This window comes from Helianthus annuus, chromosome 17 (genome assembly GCF_002127325.2).
Source record: "Helianthus annuus cultivar XRQ/B chromosome 17, HanXRQr2.0-SUNRISE, whole genome shotgun sequence".
Lineage (NCBI taxonomy): Eukaryota > Viridiplantae > Streptophyta > Magnoliopsida > Asterales > Asteraceae > Helianthus > Helianthus annuus.
Genome location: NC_035449.2, coordinates 47258840 through 47277683, shown reverse-complemented (window position 1 = coordinate 47277683; position 18844 = coordinate 47258840). Strand labels below are relative to the sequence as shown.

At 38.1% G+C, this 18844-nt stretch overlaps 2 protein-coding genes across 6 annotated transcripts; one reads left to right on the top strand and one right to left on the bottom strand.

Annotated features, from left to right (window-relative positions):
• Window positions 1-4958: 4958 nt before the first annotated feature.
• On the bottom strand, window positions 4959-12771 carry LOC110920994. Of its 2 annotated transcripts, XM_035987063.1 has the most exons (4): window positions 12632-12771; window positions 12450-12560; window positions 6501-6631; window positions 4959-5563 (listed from the first exon to the last, which is right to left on the bottom strand). In XM_035987063.1, exons 3-4 carry the CDS (start codon window positions 6529-6531, stop codon window positions 5085-5087), a joined length of 510 nt encoding a protein of 169 aa, XP_035842956.1. In that variant the 5' UTR covers window positions 6532-6631; window positions 12450-12560; window positions 12632-12771; the 3' UTR covers window positions 4959-5084. The 2 variants fall into 2 exon arrangements, with proteins under 2 accessions (XP_035842956.1, XP_035842955.1); XM_035987062.1 differs by having other exon boundaries at window positions 12450-12710.
• On the top strand, window positions 7402-12040 carry LOC110920993 (ADP-ribosylation factor 2). Of its 4 annotated transcripts, XM_022165254.2 has the most exons (7): window positions 8006-8157; window positions 8590-8787; window positions 10065-10135; window positions 10270-10389; window positions 10475-10593; window positions 11405-11486; window positions 11856-12040. In XM_022165254.2, exons 2-7 carry the CDS (start codon window positions 8640-8642, stop codon window positions 11859-11861), a joined length of 546 nt encoding a protein of 181 aa, XP_022020946.1. In that variant the 5' UTR covers window positions 8006-8157; window positions 8590-8639; the 3' UTR covers window positions 11862-12040. The 4 variants fall into 4 exon arrangements, with proteins under 4 accessions (XP_022020945.1, XP_035842954.1, XP_022020946.1 ...); XM_022165253.2 differs by lacking the exons at window positions 8006-8157; window positions 11856-12040 and adding an exon at window positions 7402-7536 and having other exon boundaries at window positions 11405-11699; XM_035987061.1 differs by lacking the exon at window positions 11856-12040 and having other exon boundaries at window positions 8005-8157; window positions 10270-10354; window positions 10470-10593; window positions 11405-11699.
• Window positions 12772-18844: the final 6073 nt, after the last annotated feature.

Genomic DNA, 18844 nt, shown 5'->3' with positions numbered 1-18844 from the left:
ATTCCTTTATAAGCATGAATCTATATTCGTTGCGGCCTTGATCTATGTAGATGATGTGCTTGTTATTGGAAACGACATGGCAACAATACAACATACAAAATCACAGCTCAATGATCTTTTTAGCATCAAGGATCTCGGATCATTAAAGTATTTTTTGGGAATCGAAGTGGCTCGAACAAAAGACGGCATGGTGTTAAGCCAACGAAAGTACACCCTCGACATTTTACAAGACAGTGGACTTCTCGGCTGCAAACCTAGTCCTTTCCCCATGGAATCTACTTTGAAGCTTGGTAAGGGGGAGGAAGAACAGAAAATTGATGCAAATAAATATCGGCGTTTAGTGGGAAGATTATTATATTTGCAAGCTACTCGGCCGGATATCACATATGCCGTAAATATTTTGAGTCAATTTGTATCCGATCCTCGTCAAACACATATGGAGGCAGCCACGAGAGTGTTACGGTATCTTAAGGCCACGCCGGGCCAAGGAATTCTTCTACCTAAAGAAGGAGGAACTAAACTTATTTCTTATTGTGATGCTGATTGGCTTGGTTGTCCCCTATCGAGACATTCAAGGACCGGATATCTTTTACTACTTGGAGGAGCTCCAATTTCGTGGAAGTCAAAGAAACAATCTGTCGTCTCTCGTTCCTTGGCAGAAGCGGAATATAGAGCTATGGCAACAACGGTTAGTGAGATCTTGTGGGTTCGATGGTTGTTGACGGAACTTGGTGAACCACAACACGGTGGCACCACTTTATTTTGTGACAATGAAGCTGCTCGACACATAGCGAATAACCCAGTTTTTCACGAAAGAACGAAACATGTGGAAATGGATTGTTATTTCGTTCGTGAACGTGTTGAATCGAAGGAGGTGGAGCCAACGTATATTGAGACGAAACTTCAAATTGGCGATTTACTTACAAAACCACTTGGGACCAAGAGACTTCAAGAGTTACTTGTCAAGCTGGGCATGAAAGACTTACACGCTCCAGCTTGAGGGGGAGTGTTGGATATCGAGATTATTGCTGCTGTTTCTATCTCTTATTTTTTTTATGTTTATCTATTATTTTTAGCTTCTGTTTGTTTAGTTTTAGTTCCTATATTTCTGGACTGTTTTGTATTTATTTTTTTTTATCATCGTTCAGAAGCATGAATGAAAATTAAGCAGCTTTGATTACCAAAATCTTCAAAAAATAACCTTTGGCTCATCCGAAAACGCCGTCTAAAAACATTGGGTCCGTGAACCGGTGTCGCATCAAAATAGGCTTTCATCAAACGCTCATTCGCGGCTTCACGATCTCGCAAGATATAGGTGCGCCGCAAGATGGGTCGTGGAGGGGGACTAGGGCGAACGTGCTCAAATGCTTGTATCACAAAAGTACATGCACTCGTAACCGCTTATTCCTCCTCCGCGTCTTCTTCGGGTGAAAAAAATCTTCGGTAAATATCGGTGAAGGAGTCTTCCGACGGGGAACCCATTTTTTTTAATAGGGTGAGAGAAGCTTCAACACTTTTTAAAAAATATATAGAGAAGGAGAGAATAGTTGAGTATGAATTGTAAAAAAAAATGGAAGAGTTGGGAGTTATTTATAGAGTGAAATTAAAAAAAATGAATTTTTTATTTTTTAAGATTATGACCGTTGTTTAACGGTCAAATATTAAACATTCCACAAAATCACGCCGCTATAATTCTCGCTCCACACCCCAATTTTTCATTTATAGCGCCCCACGTTTTGGTTTTTGGGGCGTTTTTCCGTCGCCATGATCGGGCATAGCGCCCCACTACGGATCGACTTAGGAAAACTTCAAAAGGTTATATGAATGTTGCAAGATAGATTAGAATACTAGTGTCTAGCTATGCAGAAAGAGGCGTAACACACTATTCAAAGGTTCAAGAATGTCAAATTGGGCACCTTTATTGTCTACTTATGTAGAAAGAGGCATACCACACTATTCAAAGGTTCAAGAATGTGGAATTGGACACCTTTGAAAAAAGACAACACGCCATTATTATCCATACCAAAGCATATGGTCGATACTTGATACACTAGTCAGGAATGGACTTCATGAGATCTCCCGGTAAGTGCCACATCTCTTATGCTACCTCTTAGTAGTAGGAGATTACTTGACCAAATGGGTGGATGTAGGGTTGTAAACGAATCGAACGAGCACGAACAAGGTCTTATTTGTGTTTGTTCATTAAGGAATGAACCTGTTCATGAACTGTTCACGAACAGTTACCGAACGAGATTCCTGTTCATGTTCGTTGATTGAGAAAATGAATGTATTCATAAACTGTTCATGAACATTACCGAACGTAAACGAATGCAAACGAACACAAGAATACAAACAAATGTTCATGAACATACATGAAAACAACCGAATGTTCATGCACACAAACAAATACAAATGAGCATATATATTATAAACGAACAAACATAAACGTTCACGAACATAAACAAACGAACGCACCCTTTGTTCATGTTCGTTCGTTTAGCTTAACGGATATAATTTCATGTTCGTGTTCGTTCATTTAACAAATGAACGAACATGAACGAACTTTCCGCCGAGTGGTTTACGAACTGTTTGTTGAACGTTAAGTTCGTTTACAACCCTATGTGGATGTGAATTGTAAGGAACTTTTAAGAGCTGACATGGAGAAGTATCATTTGTTGTTTTAGACTTAATGATAGGGATCATGAGACCTAATTTATTGATAGAGCACCCGAGATGTTGATTATTTTAGTGTAATTTAATTGACTTGTTGATCAAAGTGTTTCATGATGTACATTAAGTAAGCTAGGAGAGTGCATAATGCACACTTATTTGGGTTTATAATATTTTCACGTGTTTAGAAACCTAATTGGTTCTTAGGTGTGAAGCCCCTAAGTAATGGGGGTTTCAAGGGGGGCAACACTCCTTGGCAGAGGTCAGCGCCCCTGGGAGCAGGGTCCAAGGAATAAAGCCCCTGGCTGGGGTCGAGCTGCCAGTAGACAGTTTGCGGCTTTGAAACCCTAAATTTGTTTTCTTTTTCTTTTTTTTTTTTTTTGTCAAAACACTAGCTCACAAATTTATCACGCAGACATACTTGTTTTTACAGAATTGAAATTCTGAGTTTTATCCGGTTGAAATATTCAAACAAACCATCAAATTGTTTCACTCTAAAAGTGATACCATGACTCTCAGATTTATCCAGGTGTTTATTCTAGAAATTCCCTAACACGGGACTCGACTACTTAATAAAAATGCTCTAACCCATTGAATAAAAGAACACATTGTTTACTACAAACATTCATGTGGCAACAAATTTTACATAAAGGCCTGTTACAGATCGGACCACACCTACAAAGCAAGTGAGGTCCATGAGGGGGGGTTTGTGATTTCGAACATTTGTCACGTTTGAGCATTGTGAATACTCTAAAAGCTAAAGATATCAATTTTCCAAGTTGAAAGTGAGGCTTTAAAATTCAATGAAACATTGATCGATGAAGGAGGGTTATGAATTAACTACTTAGGCTACTCGTTATTAATCTTCTTTGATCTCTCAGATTGCCACCTTAGCGTCTCACCATCATCTCCTTGACTCCTTCCATCCCTCGATCTTCATTATACTCATCCCACACCCTTTTTATATTATTTTTAACATTTAATAAATTAAACTAAATAAATAAATTTATTAATTAAAATATAAAAGTTTTTCTTATTAATAATAAAAAACTACATATTGAAAAAAAAACTACATAAAAAAAAACTAGATAAGACCAAGTCTTCTTGCACCGTTTTACGTCAACTTTTCCACCATTTTGCATACTAGAGGCGAAAGAATGTCAGTATTCGTTGTTAAGAAATTATGTGATAGTTCACGTCAGTGGCGGAACTAGAACATTAACTCAGGGGTATCCTAATTTTTTTTCACCGTGCAATCGTACAATATTAAAAAAGACAATAAATAAATAAAGTAAAACAAATACCTAATAGATTTGTCCCCTTCTTTTTTCATAGCTTGAAATCGTTCCATCACATCGTCGTCTTTTACTTCACGTAAAAAATCCTTTTCGACCGCACAAACCATTGCCTTGTTCAAAAATTCTGGGCCCATTCGATTGCGTAAATCCGTCTTGACAAGCTTCAATTTCGAAAAATATCTTTCAACAGTTGAGGTTGCAACCGGTAAAAGCAAAGCTAGCTTCACTACCCGATAAACTGAATGAAAAGAACTATGCGTTCCCGTTTCAACCATAACACGCGCAAGATCACTTATTCCATTCAAGTTTGCAAATTTATCACCATCGCTTATAGTGTGACGAAATGGGCAATTGGGATTTGGGCTTATTATTTTCAATTGATTGGTATCCTCGTAGTTGTGTCGTGCCGTGCATTAAAATTTCAAAGCAATTGGGCAATTATTTACAATCTTTTATTATTTTGGGCTAACATATTGGGCAATTGAGTTTATTATTTACAATCTTCAAATGATTTGGGTTAACATATTGGGCAATTGGGATTTGGGCTTATCATTTTCAATTGATTTGGGCTTACAGACTCTTTTTTAGGGGTGTCCTCGTAGTTGTTCAGGGATATCCTTGATATTAAAACCGAAAAAAAAAATTTACACTACCGATAAAAAGTTGAGCCGTAGCCCGTGCTACGACTCGGACAACATAAGGTCCGCCCCTGGTTCACGTGGTTTCTCAAAAGTAACAACGTTTGGTACAAAGATTACAGTGGCGGATCCAACAATTTTTTTCAGCAGGTTCCTTTTGGTAGATTCTCACTAATTTTTTCCAAATCATACAAGGTTTTCCACTAATTTTTTCCATTTTTTGCCAAACCGAGGGGGTTCCTGAGAACCCCCAAAACACCCCTAGATCCGCCCCTACAAAGATATGAATGATCAAATTATTCTTAGTTCTCAGTTAGGTTTTAACCGATATTAGCCTTGATGCCCTAGGATATGACAAAATCAAAAGTTAACATCCATTAAATCCTATCCAAAAAAACATCCATAACATAACATCCACAAAGTCTTATCAAAAACTACATCCATAACATCTACAAAATCCTCTCCATCACACATGTAATCAAAACAATCCATACTTCGCTCCGGCATTCTTAACCCATAACTCACAACTATGCGGCCGAAGTCGTAACCACACTTTCCTAATATCAGCACTTTCACCAAAAAGCAAAAGCGCCGTTTGATATTTCACATCAAGTTCTCCCCATCCCATTGTCTCCAACTTCTCCATGCATGCATCCATATCATTAGAAAGATTATGTTTCTCAATCAAAATCTTTGTTATCTTGATAATACTGTCTGCAACCTCTATTAGCATTGAATCTAATGCTTCCTTATCTGTTCGTTTCTCCCTTTTATTTTTAGACCGAACGAATGACTCCTCACTAACACTGTGAGTCGGGGGTTCCATTTGAGTGCATCCGAAATCCGCAAAACCATTTGATTCGGAGTCAGACATTTCCTCGGAAGGATGAGGAAGTGTAGAAGATGGCCCCTTACCTTCTTGCTTCCAACTAATCCTAATCCTTTTTTGTTGCATTTCTTTAAACAATTCAAAGAAAAAAAAAACAATTCAACTCCTTCTTGCTATTATAAAGGATTTCTTGAAGGAACACAAAAGGAAATACCCTATTATCATTACAGATAATACAAATGTATTCAACCTGATGACACTCTTGGGAAACTATTCATGAAAAATCTATAGAAATCGCCAAATCGATACAATATTCATGGAAAAGAAGGAAAAATTATTAACAAGGCACACAAATCTGTACAGATGCAGGTTCATAGTACATACACACGAGCAATAAACGATGCAGCCGACAAACAAACAAAATGTACCTAGTAATCTACACGCCCTGATCTAGTGAATTACAATTTTAAAAATAAGAGATTACACATATTGCAACATACTGATACACAGATTGCACACTCATCAACTTACTGATCACGCAAAACCCCTTAGTATGAATAACAAATTGATACACAATTTCAAAATAAGAGAAAACTTAAAAGCTCTGTACACAATCAAAACTAGGGGTGCAAACGAGCCCGAGCCTAAAAACAAGCCTGTTTAGTAAACGAACACGAGCCCGCTCGCTAGCCTAAACGAGCACACTGTTTATATAGTTTTTAATTAATATATTATATTAAATATATATTTAAATATTAATAACTATTATTTATAACATTATAAAAATTATATATAAAATAATAATTTTAATTTATTTAAATTAATTAATAAACAAAAAAACGAGCAGGGATTTATAAATTAAACGAGGTCGGCCTTGTTTGCACCCCTGATCAGAAGAACTTAAAGTTAACATGACCATGCCAAAATTTGCAAATAAAACAGGAAGGTTTCTCGAATACAAGCAACTGTTCTTGTTAATAACAGTTAACAAAAACACCGATGACTGTTTCTAACACAGATAATCCATTTCAATTAGGGAAAACAAACTAAAATGGAGAAATTTACCCGGCTCGTTGCTCGCACAGTCCGACTCCATAGGGTTACACACTTGCACGATTCCAAACTAACTCCGACAGTTGAAGCCCAGATGTGAGATATATAGGATCCTTCCTAGGAGTTCAAGCCCATGCTGTCCACTTCATCAAGGCCCAAAACACATAATGTATATTAGACCAAACTCCGAAAAAATCCCCAAGGTTTTGTGACTTTTGTCATTTTAGTCCAAAACTCAAATCTTTTGAACTAGGTCCCCGTGGTTTTAATTTTGTTGTCATTTTCATCCAAAATCAAAATTTGGTCAGATTTTTTAGTTAACATCCACTTTTTTTTTTGTCTTTTTTCTCCCTTTTAATGAAAAACAAAATGGTCTTTCAACGTTTTATAATACCAAATTAAAAAAATCTGACCATTTTGCCTCTCATTAAAAGGGAGGAAAAAGACAAAAAAATTGGATGTTAACTGAAAAATCTGATCAGATTTTGCTTTTTGATGAAAATGACAACCAAATTGAAACCACAGGGACCTAGATTCAAAAGATTTGAGTTTTTTTTTTTACTAAAATGGCAAATGTGACCAAGCCTCATGGACCATTTTGGCAGTTTACTCTGTATATTATTATTATTATTATTTGTATTGTATAAAAAAGAATTAAAAGGTATATGTTATTTGAATTTGAATTTTTGGGTCAACGGTTTAAAAATTGTAAATTTGGATTCGGGTTAATAGTCGAATGAGTATTTGGTTCGGATTTTAATTAGCGCCTCTAGTTCAGATTCAATACGAATATTGGCTGTTTTGAGTCTGATTCAAATAATGAATGTTCCTAGTCCTATAGTAGACGGACTAACACTACGAAATGGGAAAATCTTGTGGGTTTTTTTTTTACACACAAAACAAACTGGGGGTACAACGACGTATATAGAGGAAGATGATTTTATGAGATTTCGAAGGGAATCCGTTTCCAACCTACAAGAAGTCATCAAAGGAGTGTTTTCCCGTCTTTTGGAAGTTTTTGAAAGGTGGCTATGCGACTTGGATCATGGTAAACCTCTCTACTCACAAATTCTAAGTCTTGGGGTGGGGTTTATGAAAAAAAAAGGTCGAGAATAGACCTCATGAGGTCTTCGATGAAGTGTCATGTCACTTATGCTACCTCTTACTTCACGTTGCTTAGGTTAGGGGTGTGGTTTAAAGCTCTTAGGGGTTTTATTACGCCATGTCAGATTCACATTAGTGCCATGTCACATATGGGGCTTTAAAGCCTCTACCTTTAACTCGCATGCAATGATTTCCCCTATTAAATAAAATAAAAAAAATAAAGAGAAAAAAATTTGATTGGTTGAAAAGAATGAGCCATACCTGCTTTTTCCTTTAACGCTTGTTACTGCAATGACGGAGCTTCGATAACGCCCCCTCTTTGGCCGACAGGGGATGGGCGTGGGGCGTGACGCTAACGACGATGATGTAGCAGGGGCGGTATACGACACCCCTAACCTTCCTAGCTACTACAAACGCTCATGTCCCAAGTGCGAACCACTTTTTCATAAATATCTCTTGTTAAAACCGAAGGGCTTATTCTGCAATATTTGTTTTGTAATCCAAATTCCTCAAAATCTGAATTTTCAATTTTTACACCGAACTCTCTTCAACAAATCTGCAAGAGGTAATTCTTCAATACTTGGTTTTTCCATATACATATTTGCAACCTTTAGATCTGTTACTTTACGCCATTTCTTACACTAAATCACAGATCTTGTTAATATGCCCTGTATGATCAATTTGTTGTTTGTTTGTTTGTTGCGTTACTTAGTATCCACAGGTCTTGTTTGTTTGTTTGGATCTGTAGTTATATTATACAAGTAGACTTTGCTTTTGATGTTACACTTATTATTCTTTTTCAACTGTTTCTGTTAACCTGATTTTGTTGCAAATTTGAAACTAAAATATGTACTGTACATAGGATCGATGTGCTGTTTTGTTAAGAGTTTTTAAAATGGCCTCTGGATCACTGATTGTTGTTCTGATAGAAAACGGTTAATGGTTTTGTAATAACACTGATTAAAGTTGGATGCTAATGCTGTGTTTTTGCGTACAGTGTCCGGTAAAGGAATACTTGTTTTACTATCCTAAGCAAGCAACACCAAGATGGGGTTGACATTCACTAAGTTGTTTAGTCGGTTGTTTGCGAAGAAAGAGATGCGTATTTTGATGGTAGGTCTTGATGCTGCTGGTAAGACGACTATATTGTACAAGTTAAAGCTTGGAGAAATTGTGACGACAATTCCTACCATTGGTACGTACGGGTTGCAATTTGCATATTTCACCATTTGCTTTGGATACCTTTACACCTGTCTTTCTTGTTTGTTAGTACGAGTTTATGTTATGGACGATTATATGTTTTATGACATCAGTGCATCGCTACTGTGTTTAAACATCCAATGAATCTTTAATGGGAATTTAAGAGAGGATTTGTTGTGTTTTGTTTTGCATGTCAGCTGTAGAGTCTAGATGAATGGATAGGGTGGGTTGGAATGTTGGATAATAGGTCATAAGCTAGGTGGTTGATAACGCTAGGCGCACTCAAGGCGCAAAGGCCTGTGCAAACGAGCTGAACCAAGCGCGGGCTCAACTAGGCTCGAGCTCGGCTCGTTGGTAGTTTCTCAAGCTCGAGCTCGGCTCATTTGTTATCTATTAGTTAATATTTTAAATAAAATAATATAAATAATAGACTTGTTTAGGCTCGCGAGCTCGATAAGTGAAGCTCGGGCTCGTTTACTAAACAAGCTTATTTTTTGGTTTGGGCTTGGCTCGTAAACAATTTTAAATAAGCTCGGCTCGCCTCGTTTACTAAACAACCTGAAATAAGGGGTAAATGTTATTAAATATCAATAAACTAATATTACACTAAGGCTCGATAAGGCTTGACAAGCCTGACGAGCTTCGCATGCCAGGCTCGAGCTCAGGCTTGATAAATTAACGAGCTTTGTTTTAGGCTCAAGCTCGGCTCGTTTCAAGCTTTTGTCGTAATTTGCGCCTTGATGAACGCAAAGTGTTATTGCTGTGCTGTGCCTGAGCGGCTAGGTGAGTGCCTGTTACGCCTTTGACTACGTAAGTCATAAGCAGGCTTTGGCTGAAGTGGGTCAACAAGTCCTTTTTTAGTACAGGATGGGTGAGGTTGGGTTGATTCAGAAACAACTTAGCATATCATCTAAATATTTGAATAAAAGTGTTCTAAAAATAGACTTTGGATGATTTTCACCTCTCCTTACTCATTCTTCCCATGTGGCCCGTTCCCCTTACAGCTATTAATTTTATTTGACCCGTTTGGGATAATACACAGCCCGAAACAACCCTTTCGTAAGTAAATAGGTTGAAGTTGCCACCTTTGGTTGACCACTTCATGCTACCCACATGAACTGTCAAATTTGCAACCAAGTATGTGCATTAATATTGTAGTTGTGACTTGTGACTATGGAGACGTACAATCATTCGATTGATCAATTCTTAGAAAAGTTTGCATTACTAAACACGATTTTAAGGAGCGTTCCTGATATTAAAAATTTCTTGCAGGATTCAATGTTGAAACCGTTGAATATAAGAACATCAGCTTCACTGTCTGGGATGTTGGTGGCCAAGACAAGGTTCGCATTATTTTGTTTTATAATAATCATTTTTTTATCGTTTTTTCTGTTTTCTTTTTTACTAAATGGGTTAATTGTTATTAGTATCTACTCTTTAGTTCTCTGTGATGAAATGTTACATTTTTGTTTATCAGATTCGTCCATTGTGGAGGCACTACTTCCAAAACACACAGGGGCTTATCTTTGTGGTGGATAGCAACGACAGGGATCGTGTTGTTGAGGCAAGGGATGAATTGCATAGGATGTTGAATGAGGTATGATTATACAACTTCTGAACTTTAAAAAAGTAATACTGCCATAATATTATATTTGTCTCAAAATTATTTTCACTATTTACAGGATGAACTTAGAGACGCTGTTTTGCTCGTTTTTGCTAACAAACAAGATCTGCCTAATGCCATGAATGCTGCTGAAATTACTGATAAGCTTGGCCTTCATTCACTCCGTCAACGTCATTGGTAAATTATTCCACATAACTTTGGAGATTTTTTTTTTTTTTTTTTTTTTTTTTTTTTTGTGAATTTGAATCTATACTGTAGATCCATTTGTAATGATGCTAATAAACAAATAATAAGTTTTAACTTGGAAATTTTCTGAAAAAATAAAGCAAATTGGAAATAAATAGTCCCACCTTTTAACTTTGGCCGATAATAATCCCAAGTCAGTTATTAGCCGATAATAATCCGAACTCGTCCATTTTTTTGTAAAATAGTCCGTCGTTAAAATAGCTTAACGGAGTTAAATTTTTTTCCGAATTACAAACCGATGTTTTAGGCTTTTGATCAGAAAGAGGATACGAGTCGATTGATATAAAACTTACCTCGAAATTGTGCTCGTAATGGCTTGATTTTTGTTAATTGGAAGTTAAACACCCGAATTGAAGCACCGTTTTCATGGGTTGGGGGCAGTATTTTGAGGTAAGTTTTATATCAATCGACTCGTATCCTCGTTCTGATCAAAAGCCCTAATTCATCGGTTTGTAATACGGAAAAAAACTTAACTCCGTTAAGCTATTTTAACGGTGGACTATTTTACAAAAAAAATTTGACCAGTTCGGATTATTATCGGCTAATAACTGACTTGGGATTATTATCGGCCAAATTGAGAAAGTTGGGATTATTTATTTCCAATTTACCAAAAATAAATGATGTGTGCAGTTTTTATACACCTGTTATTGTGGTCACAACAAGAAAAGAATAATGGATAATGTTTGGTCAAATACATAAATACAAATTAGGGTTTTGATTGATTTTTCTTTTTAATCTTTAGGTACATTCAGAGCACATGTGCAACATCTGGTGAGGGCCTTTATGAAGGGCTGGATTGGCTCTCTAACAACATTGCTAACAAGGCAAGTTAAACCAAAAGTATAATATTCTAAGAGAGACTAGAGGTGGCAATATCGTAGTTTAACACTTTTGGTACGATCAGGCTGGGCCGTGTAGGATTGAATAGCAACACCATTTTTTTGTACACATTTTGAACTTTTTAATAAAATACCTTCTGTTAAGCATGATCACTAAGATACGTATGATTAAAATCTAATTAAGTTTTCTTGAATCAATGCAATAAAAATAACATTTCGGCCATTTTAACCCGTTTGACCCGTTTCCTTTATTACTAACCTTTTTGTTTCTACTTATTTGGCCTGACATAGACAAGGTCAAAGTCGACCCGTTCATAAGTAAATATAGATATTTACTTCTGTTTTGTGATGCAGACATGAGGGTACAAAAGGCTTTTGTTGGTGGTATAAGTTGATGGTAGACATTACTATTCATACTTCAAAGACAATGTATAAACTATATTGTTACAACAGGGTACCCTATCCCTCTAATTGTTACAATGGGTATTATTATAATATGATTTCTTGATCATAAATAACTATATCGGAACATGCAGTAACGAGTATCAACAACCAATTCTTATCGCTTGTATTGCAAAATCAAAAATCAAATCTAGGGTTTATGTAAAGACAATCACAAGATCCTATAATTTCGTTATATTTTTATAAAGTTGTCTTAAAAAAAAAAAAGAGTAATTATATTTTCTGAAATATCAAGGTTCATAATTTGTGAGCTGTTTTCAAAGTAATAAGGTTCTGTTGGAGGTAAAGAAAACATTCTCATTCTAGATTAATAATCTAATCTTTCATTACACACGCCGTCAAATATAGTTAAACGATATATAACCTAATCATTTCATGGATGCAAACCACTCGAATATATTAGAAAGTAGAAAAGGTACACTACTAAAACTACGATATTCACGAATATAGAAAAACAAAATGATACGATTACAAAAGAAAGTATACCTCAAAAAGAATAAGCAGAGACGGTCCCGATGGCTTCAAGACCATATAGTAAGAATATACTAAGCAGGCAGAGTTACGACATTCGATATGGTTGCATACATCTAAGTTGTACTGCAAGAGAAAGACATGAGAAGTGGTAATGAAGAGCATGTGAGTTGGCAGCAGCATTTGAAGAATTTTACCAAGTGAGAAGAGACAAAGAGTATGTGAGAGCTTGTGTCGTATTAGTGAAAGCCTAATGCCACTTTTTCATATTGTGGGCTCTCATAATCAAACTACATTTTTGAAAACCACTCAAATTAAGTTCTAAATTTGTGGTTGCAAACCATAATCAATAAAGGCTGTTTTTAGTCACCAATACCACTTGTGGTTAGGGTTGGTATCTTTTGTCTACTTGTAGTTAATGTATACGACAAAACACAACCAAACACAATTAGTATGGGTTTGGGTTTTCTTAGATGATCAAGGTTTCTTCAAGGTCACTAAAAGATTGTGAATTCAAATCCAGTTTCTACGTATTAGAAGTGAACATGTTAAATAGATGCACAATACAAGTTTCATGTCATTTAGTTTGCTTTTCATGTTTAAAAAAACTTAGGGGCTGTTTGGCAAGTTCTGAATGATTAAGTGCTGAATCAGTAAGAGGTCTGAACCATTACGAGCCAGTATAATGCTTAACCGTTCAGAAGCAAATGTCTGACCAATTCAATATAGAGGTCTTAACCATTCAGACTTAGTATAATGCTTAACCATTCAGAGGCAAATGTTTGACCAATTCAGATTAGAGGTCTTAACCATTCAGACACGGTATAATGTTTAACCATTCAGAGACAAATGTCTGAACCATTCAGACATCTGCTCGCGAAACAAACAGTCTGAATCATTAAGTGCTGAACCAGTAATAGGTCTGAACCATTAAGAGGCCCAATTGAGAGCTAAACAAATAGCCCCTTAGTGCTGAAGTCCATTGTCGGAGCCCGCTAATTTATTAGAGAGAATTTACTCTCTTAAGGTCTTACTGATCATTTCACTGTTAACATTAAAGAGGTAAATCACGTAAAACGTAAATAAGAGCCACTGCCCATTATCAAACTTGACAATTTGGTATTACGTTACAAGTCCATGACCGTTAAACTACCATCTTACGGATGAAAAGTTGCTAATACGATATTAGTATTAAATCAACTTAATAATAATAATAATAATAATAATAATAATAATAATAATAATAATAATAATAATAATAATAATAATAATAATAATAATAATAATAATAATAATAATAATAATAATAATAATAATAATAATAATCAGTGGATATTGGATAACATGATGATATGATTGGCCAATTGGCCATAAGCTATTGTCACTTAGTGAAGATTGTCAAGTTTAGCAAGAAAACAAAGAGCTCAAAGGTTACTCAAAAGGAGGATATGCTATGCAGGTTGACAACTCATATCAATATTTCTTTTAGTCTTTGACAAAACTACTAATCAATTTTGTTTGTGACTTAACCCACACTTAATCTAGCCTTCTAGTGAATGTACATGTGCATTTGGGCCCTAGATGCTTGGACATGTACTTTTTTAAGTACAAAAGTCTATCCAACCACGTTATTACAAAGTTAAATCAAGATACTCTTTGTCCTAACATGCTATAGCCTAATGCTAATTATTAACTAATCACATTTATTACGTCAATATTAAATACAATGTCCCAAAGTTTACCTCACATATCCTTTAACAATCTTTAATTAAATTAAATTTCTGTAATTACAAATTTATAACTTGTCACTAGGACCCTAGCCGGTCTAATGATCGGCCAATCTTTATTATATGTTGTAACTCAGAATCTAAATATGAGTTTTTTTTTTTTTTTTTTTGAATTCGGATATGCCACACAAGTAAGAAGCAAGACCAACCTTTTATTCAGCTCTGTGTCGATGTCATTTTTGACTTAGTGTTTTCATTTCTCCAATTTCTAATAAAATACATGATAGTCGTCACCATTAGAAATATAGAAATATAAGCGGCTGAAACCAAATCACAGAAAAACATGTTTAGGTTTGATTTATCTGCTTTAAGATCTTTAATATGATTCACCTCAAGCATGTAGACAACATAAAATATACAGCCTCGGGTTTGCATTTGCATAGCAGAAATCGAAGCCATGTATATCTTGATATATGGAATATGACGACGGGGGTAGCCCAAGGATAAACAAAATGATTAATATGCAAAGAGCTTAAAAGGTTGAAAGGTTCATCGGATGAAAAGCTGTAAAATGAGGAAATCGAGAAACAGTAATCAGTCATGTCTAAAGACTCGTTCCACCAACTCATGCTCACCAACTCACAAAGTCAGAGCAGGTCTGCACAGGCACACTCTATTAACCAGGGGTCCAAAGCCTTCAACCCCAAAAGGGGAAACCCTCCATTGCAAACAGGTTTCACTAGTCTTGTTTATGCCATTTCAGGAGATGTCTTCCCCTATAAGAAGACAGCTCATGTTCACTTCCAAGACATTCCGAAAGGGCAGAGATTCCTTAATCCCTAGTCATTCAAAGAGTTCTTTGTCACTTCCAAACAACTCTTCATCACTTTCATTCTATTTGCTTTCTTTTCTGGATTCGAGCTGGCCTCGGAGAAAGAACCTCAAAGCAAATAACGAGTACATACTAGTGAACCTCCTTCCACGTTTTGCAAACGTGGGGGGACCCCGCGACCTGCGTTAGGCAAAACTGAACCCTTCAGCCTTTTTGCCTAACCAGCTTAGCTACCATCCTTGGTCCCGTGTTTGTTGCATCAACAAGTTGGCGCCCACCGTGGGGCTACGCCGCTGTTTCTCCTCAAAAGAGACCTGGTAAGTGTAGCTCCTTTCACTCAAAACCACCATGTCAGAAAGTGGATCTCCGGGAGAGGTAAACCAGATCCCTAACACCTCTACCCCGGGAAGTGGTCAAGCTCACACAACAATAACAACGCCTTTTTCAACTCCGGGGAGTACACCCGAGTTCCTTACCTTCAACACACCAACCCCATCCAGATCTGGAGCTCCGTCTCCCAACGTTGGTGTGTCAGACACTCCGGCACGTGTTGAACTTACTCCCGAGGGGGTCGCTAATAACTTCCTTGAGCTAAGATCACTTCTTAACCAACACGTGAACAGAGAAAGGGAAAAAGGGGTAAGGATTCGTCTAGATTACGACGAACCTGAGCCAACGTTGTCTCCTGGGCCACCTCTACCACCCTTTGTTACAAGAGGTGAGGCTGGTCCCAGCAACCCTTCAAACCCTCACCCTTATCTATCCACTGTGACAAACCCCACTGTTCATCCTATTCTCTCTTCCCAACCAACTGCTAGTGGTACTCCTCTGGGACACGAGTTAACACTCGACCAACTCCTACAGTCCCCGGTGACCAGTTGTCCCACTTCTCTAACTACCACATGGGAGCAAGCCCTGTCCGTGCTCCCTTTAGCACGAAGTGCTGTTGCCAGCACCCCTCTCGGGGTAAGTTGCTCAGTTGGTCCGGGAAGCCTTCAAGGTTTCAATTTCATACCCAACATGATGTCTCAGATGATGGCCAACTTCCCCTGGCAACACTTTATCAATCAAGTGCTTGCCACCCAGGGAAACCATGGCAATAACAACAACGTAGGTACGAGACCTGAAGAAGACTTGGCTAAACCTTACAAGCCAAGTAACCTTTCATGCTTTTCAAGACAGATAGCTGATTATGATTTTCAGTCTAAAATCAAAATGCCAGCTCACATCAGAACGTATGATGGGACTGAAGATCCCGAAGATCATCTTCAGATCTTCACTGGTGCTGCTCGAATAGAAAAATGGACAAATGCTGAATGCTGCCTAATGTTCATGCAGACTCTTATTGGGTCCGCTAGAATCTGGTTCAACGACCTACCTGCTCAAAGCATTCGAAGCTTCGATGATCTCAGCAGAGGTTTTCTGGCAAACTTCTCCCAACAAAGGAGGTACGTTAAAGACGCAACAGTAATCTTCCAGATAAAACAACGCGATGATGAAAGCCTACGGGCATTCATTGAACGATACAAGAAAGAAGGGCTAACCTATGTGGGGGCTGATGAGAAAATGAGAGTGGCCGGTTTTATGAACGCCATAACCTCCAAGTATCTCACACGAGATTTCAACAAATCTCTGCCCAAAACCTTGGAAGAAGCCCTTGAAAGAGCCGAGGCTCACATTCGGGGAGAGGAAGCTGTGGATATCAAAGAACAAAGAAAAAGAGGTCCTGGCTGGCGAAGCAGTAGCCCAGCCAGAAAGAGAGGAAACTTTAACTCTTACGACAGACGCTCAAAGGGTTCAGACCCTCGAAGGGTTGAAGGGCGAAACCCTTCAAGCAGAGATAAAGGCATGAGTTTCACTCCCCTCGCCAAAACCCCTCAAGAAATCCTGGCAACGGAAGAAGTCAAGCAAAACTTTAAACCTCCCAGACCTCTTCCCAAGAGTCGAAAAAATGAGAACTCCACTCAGTTCTGTGAATTCCATGAAGAAAAGGGACATCACACCAATGACTGCTTCCAACTGAAAAAGAGAATTGAAGAGGCTGTTAAGTCAGGAGAACTCGCCCATTTGGTAAAAGGGGTTCGAGACAAGATGGCTGAAGGCAAAGGGAAGGAAGTAAACATGGTGTATTCTGATGAAAAGGTCCCTTACAAGAAGCGACGGTTGGAAGATTGGGAGCTTCAGTGTGTCTGCTTCCCCCCAACAAGGAAGGACCCACTTCCTGGTCCCCTTGTAGTTGAAGCCACCGTGGGCACCTTACAGACGTGTAAAGCATACATAGACACGGGAGCAGCCACTGAAATCATGTTTGAGAAATTTTTCAACCAATTAAGTGATGAGGAACGTTCAAGGCTTCAACCCTTCGGGACCTCCATAAAAGGTATCGCCGATGTAACCCTGAAGCCTTTGGGGCAAATAACCCTTGATGTCTGTCTTAAGGAGGGATCAAAGGAAAGAACCCGATCACTAACCTTCGTGGTTATCAACATCCCTTCCAACTATGACGTAATCATAGGGAGGCCCGGACAATGTGCATTCTACATGGCAGTGTCCGTTGGCCATGGCACTGTCAAATTTCCCACTGAAAGAGGAATTGCAACCCTTCAACCCTCTCAGGAAGCTTATCTAATCGAAGGGGAAAGTCCGAATGGTGAGAAGGACAAGCAAGGGTTAGTCATCAACCCTAAATACCCTGAGCAACGAATAAGGGTCAACCCCAACCTTTCCCAAGAGACCCTTTCATACCTTGAAAAGCTGCTGAAACATCACAGTGATGTGTTCGCCTGGTCTCCTGAAGATATGACTGGGATCCCTCGAAACATTGCTGAACACGAGTTAAGGATACCACCCAATGTCAAGCCGGTGGTTCAAAAGAAAAGAAGGAGGATGAAGAAAAGACAGCTTTCCACACAGACAAGGGCATTTTTTGTTACCAAAAGATGCCTTTTGGCCTCAAGAATGCGGGTGCCACCTACCAACGACTCGTCGATAAGGCCTTTGAAAACCAAATCGGTAGAAACATGGAGGCATATGTCGATGACCTGGTGATCAAAAGCAAAACGGAATACCAAATGCTTGACGATATCCAAGAAACCTTCAAAAACCTTAGAAAGATCAACATGAAGCTCAACCCGGAAAAATGCTCGTTTGGATTTGATGAAGGAAAATTCCTGGGTCACATCGTTGGAAAGCAAAGTATCAAAGCCAACCCGAACAAGGTAAAAGCTGTCCTTGAAGCTAAACCACCGAGAACCAAGAAGGAGGTTGAAAGCTTGAACGGGAAGCTTGCAGCCTTGAAGCGTTTTACCTCAAAACTGGCCGAAAGATCTCTACCATTCTACAAAACGCTCAAGAACTGCTCAGATAAAAAAGATTTCAGATGGACCGAAGAAGCCGACAAAGCTTTCAATCAAATGAAGCAGCACTTAGCTTCCCTACCTGATATCGCAGCACCAGAAACTGGGGAGCTCATATCGGTGTACCTTTCAGTTGCCGACGAAGCCATCAGTGCAGTTCTCACTATCGAAAGAGACAAGGCTCAGGTACCCGTTTATTTTTTCAGCAAAACTCTAAAACTAGCTGAAACCAAATATCCTCCCCTTGAAAAACTCGCTCTAGCCCTGGTCCAAACAGCCAGAAGGCTTAGAAGATACTTCCAAGCACATCCTATACAAGTGGTCACTGACCAACCTGTCAAGAATGTGCTCGAAAAACCTGAGAACTCAGGAAGATTGGCAAAATGGGCAGTGGCACTAGGTGAACATAACATCACCTACGTCCCACGAAAAGCCATCAAAGCTCAAGTCCTGGCTGATTTCCTAGTCGAAATCCCAAGCCAAACAATTGAAGAA

Bases quoted from the DNA above. Each gene is read 5' to 3' on its own strand.
- LOC110920994 (XM_035987063.1), bottom strand. From the start codon at position 6,531: ATGGAGTCGGACTGTGCGAGCAACGAGCCGG. The intron at 5,564-6,500 runs GTAAATTTCTCC...AATTGTTTAAAG, and splicing joins CTGTGCGAGCAACGAGCCGG to AAATGCAACAAAAAAGGATT.
- LOC110920993 (XM_022165253.2), top strand. From the start codon at position 8,640: ATGGGGTTGACATTCACTAAGTTGTTTAGTCGGTTGTTTGCGAAGAAA. The intron at 10,390-10,474 runs GTATGATTATAC...CACTATTTACAG, and splicing joins TGCATAGGATGTTGAATGAG to GATGAACTTAGAGACGCTGT. The intron at 10,594-11,404 runs GTAAATTATTCC...TTTAATCTTTAG, and splicing joins TCACTCCGTCAACGTCATTG to GTACATTCAGAGCACATGTG.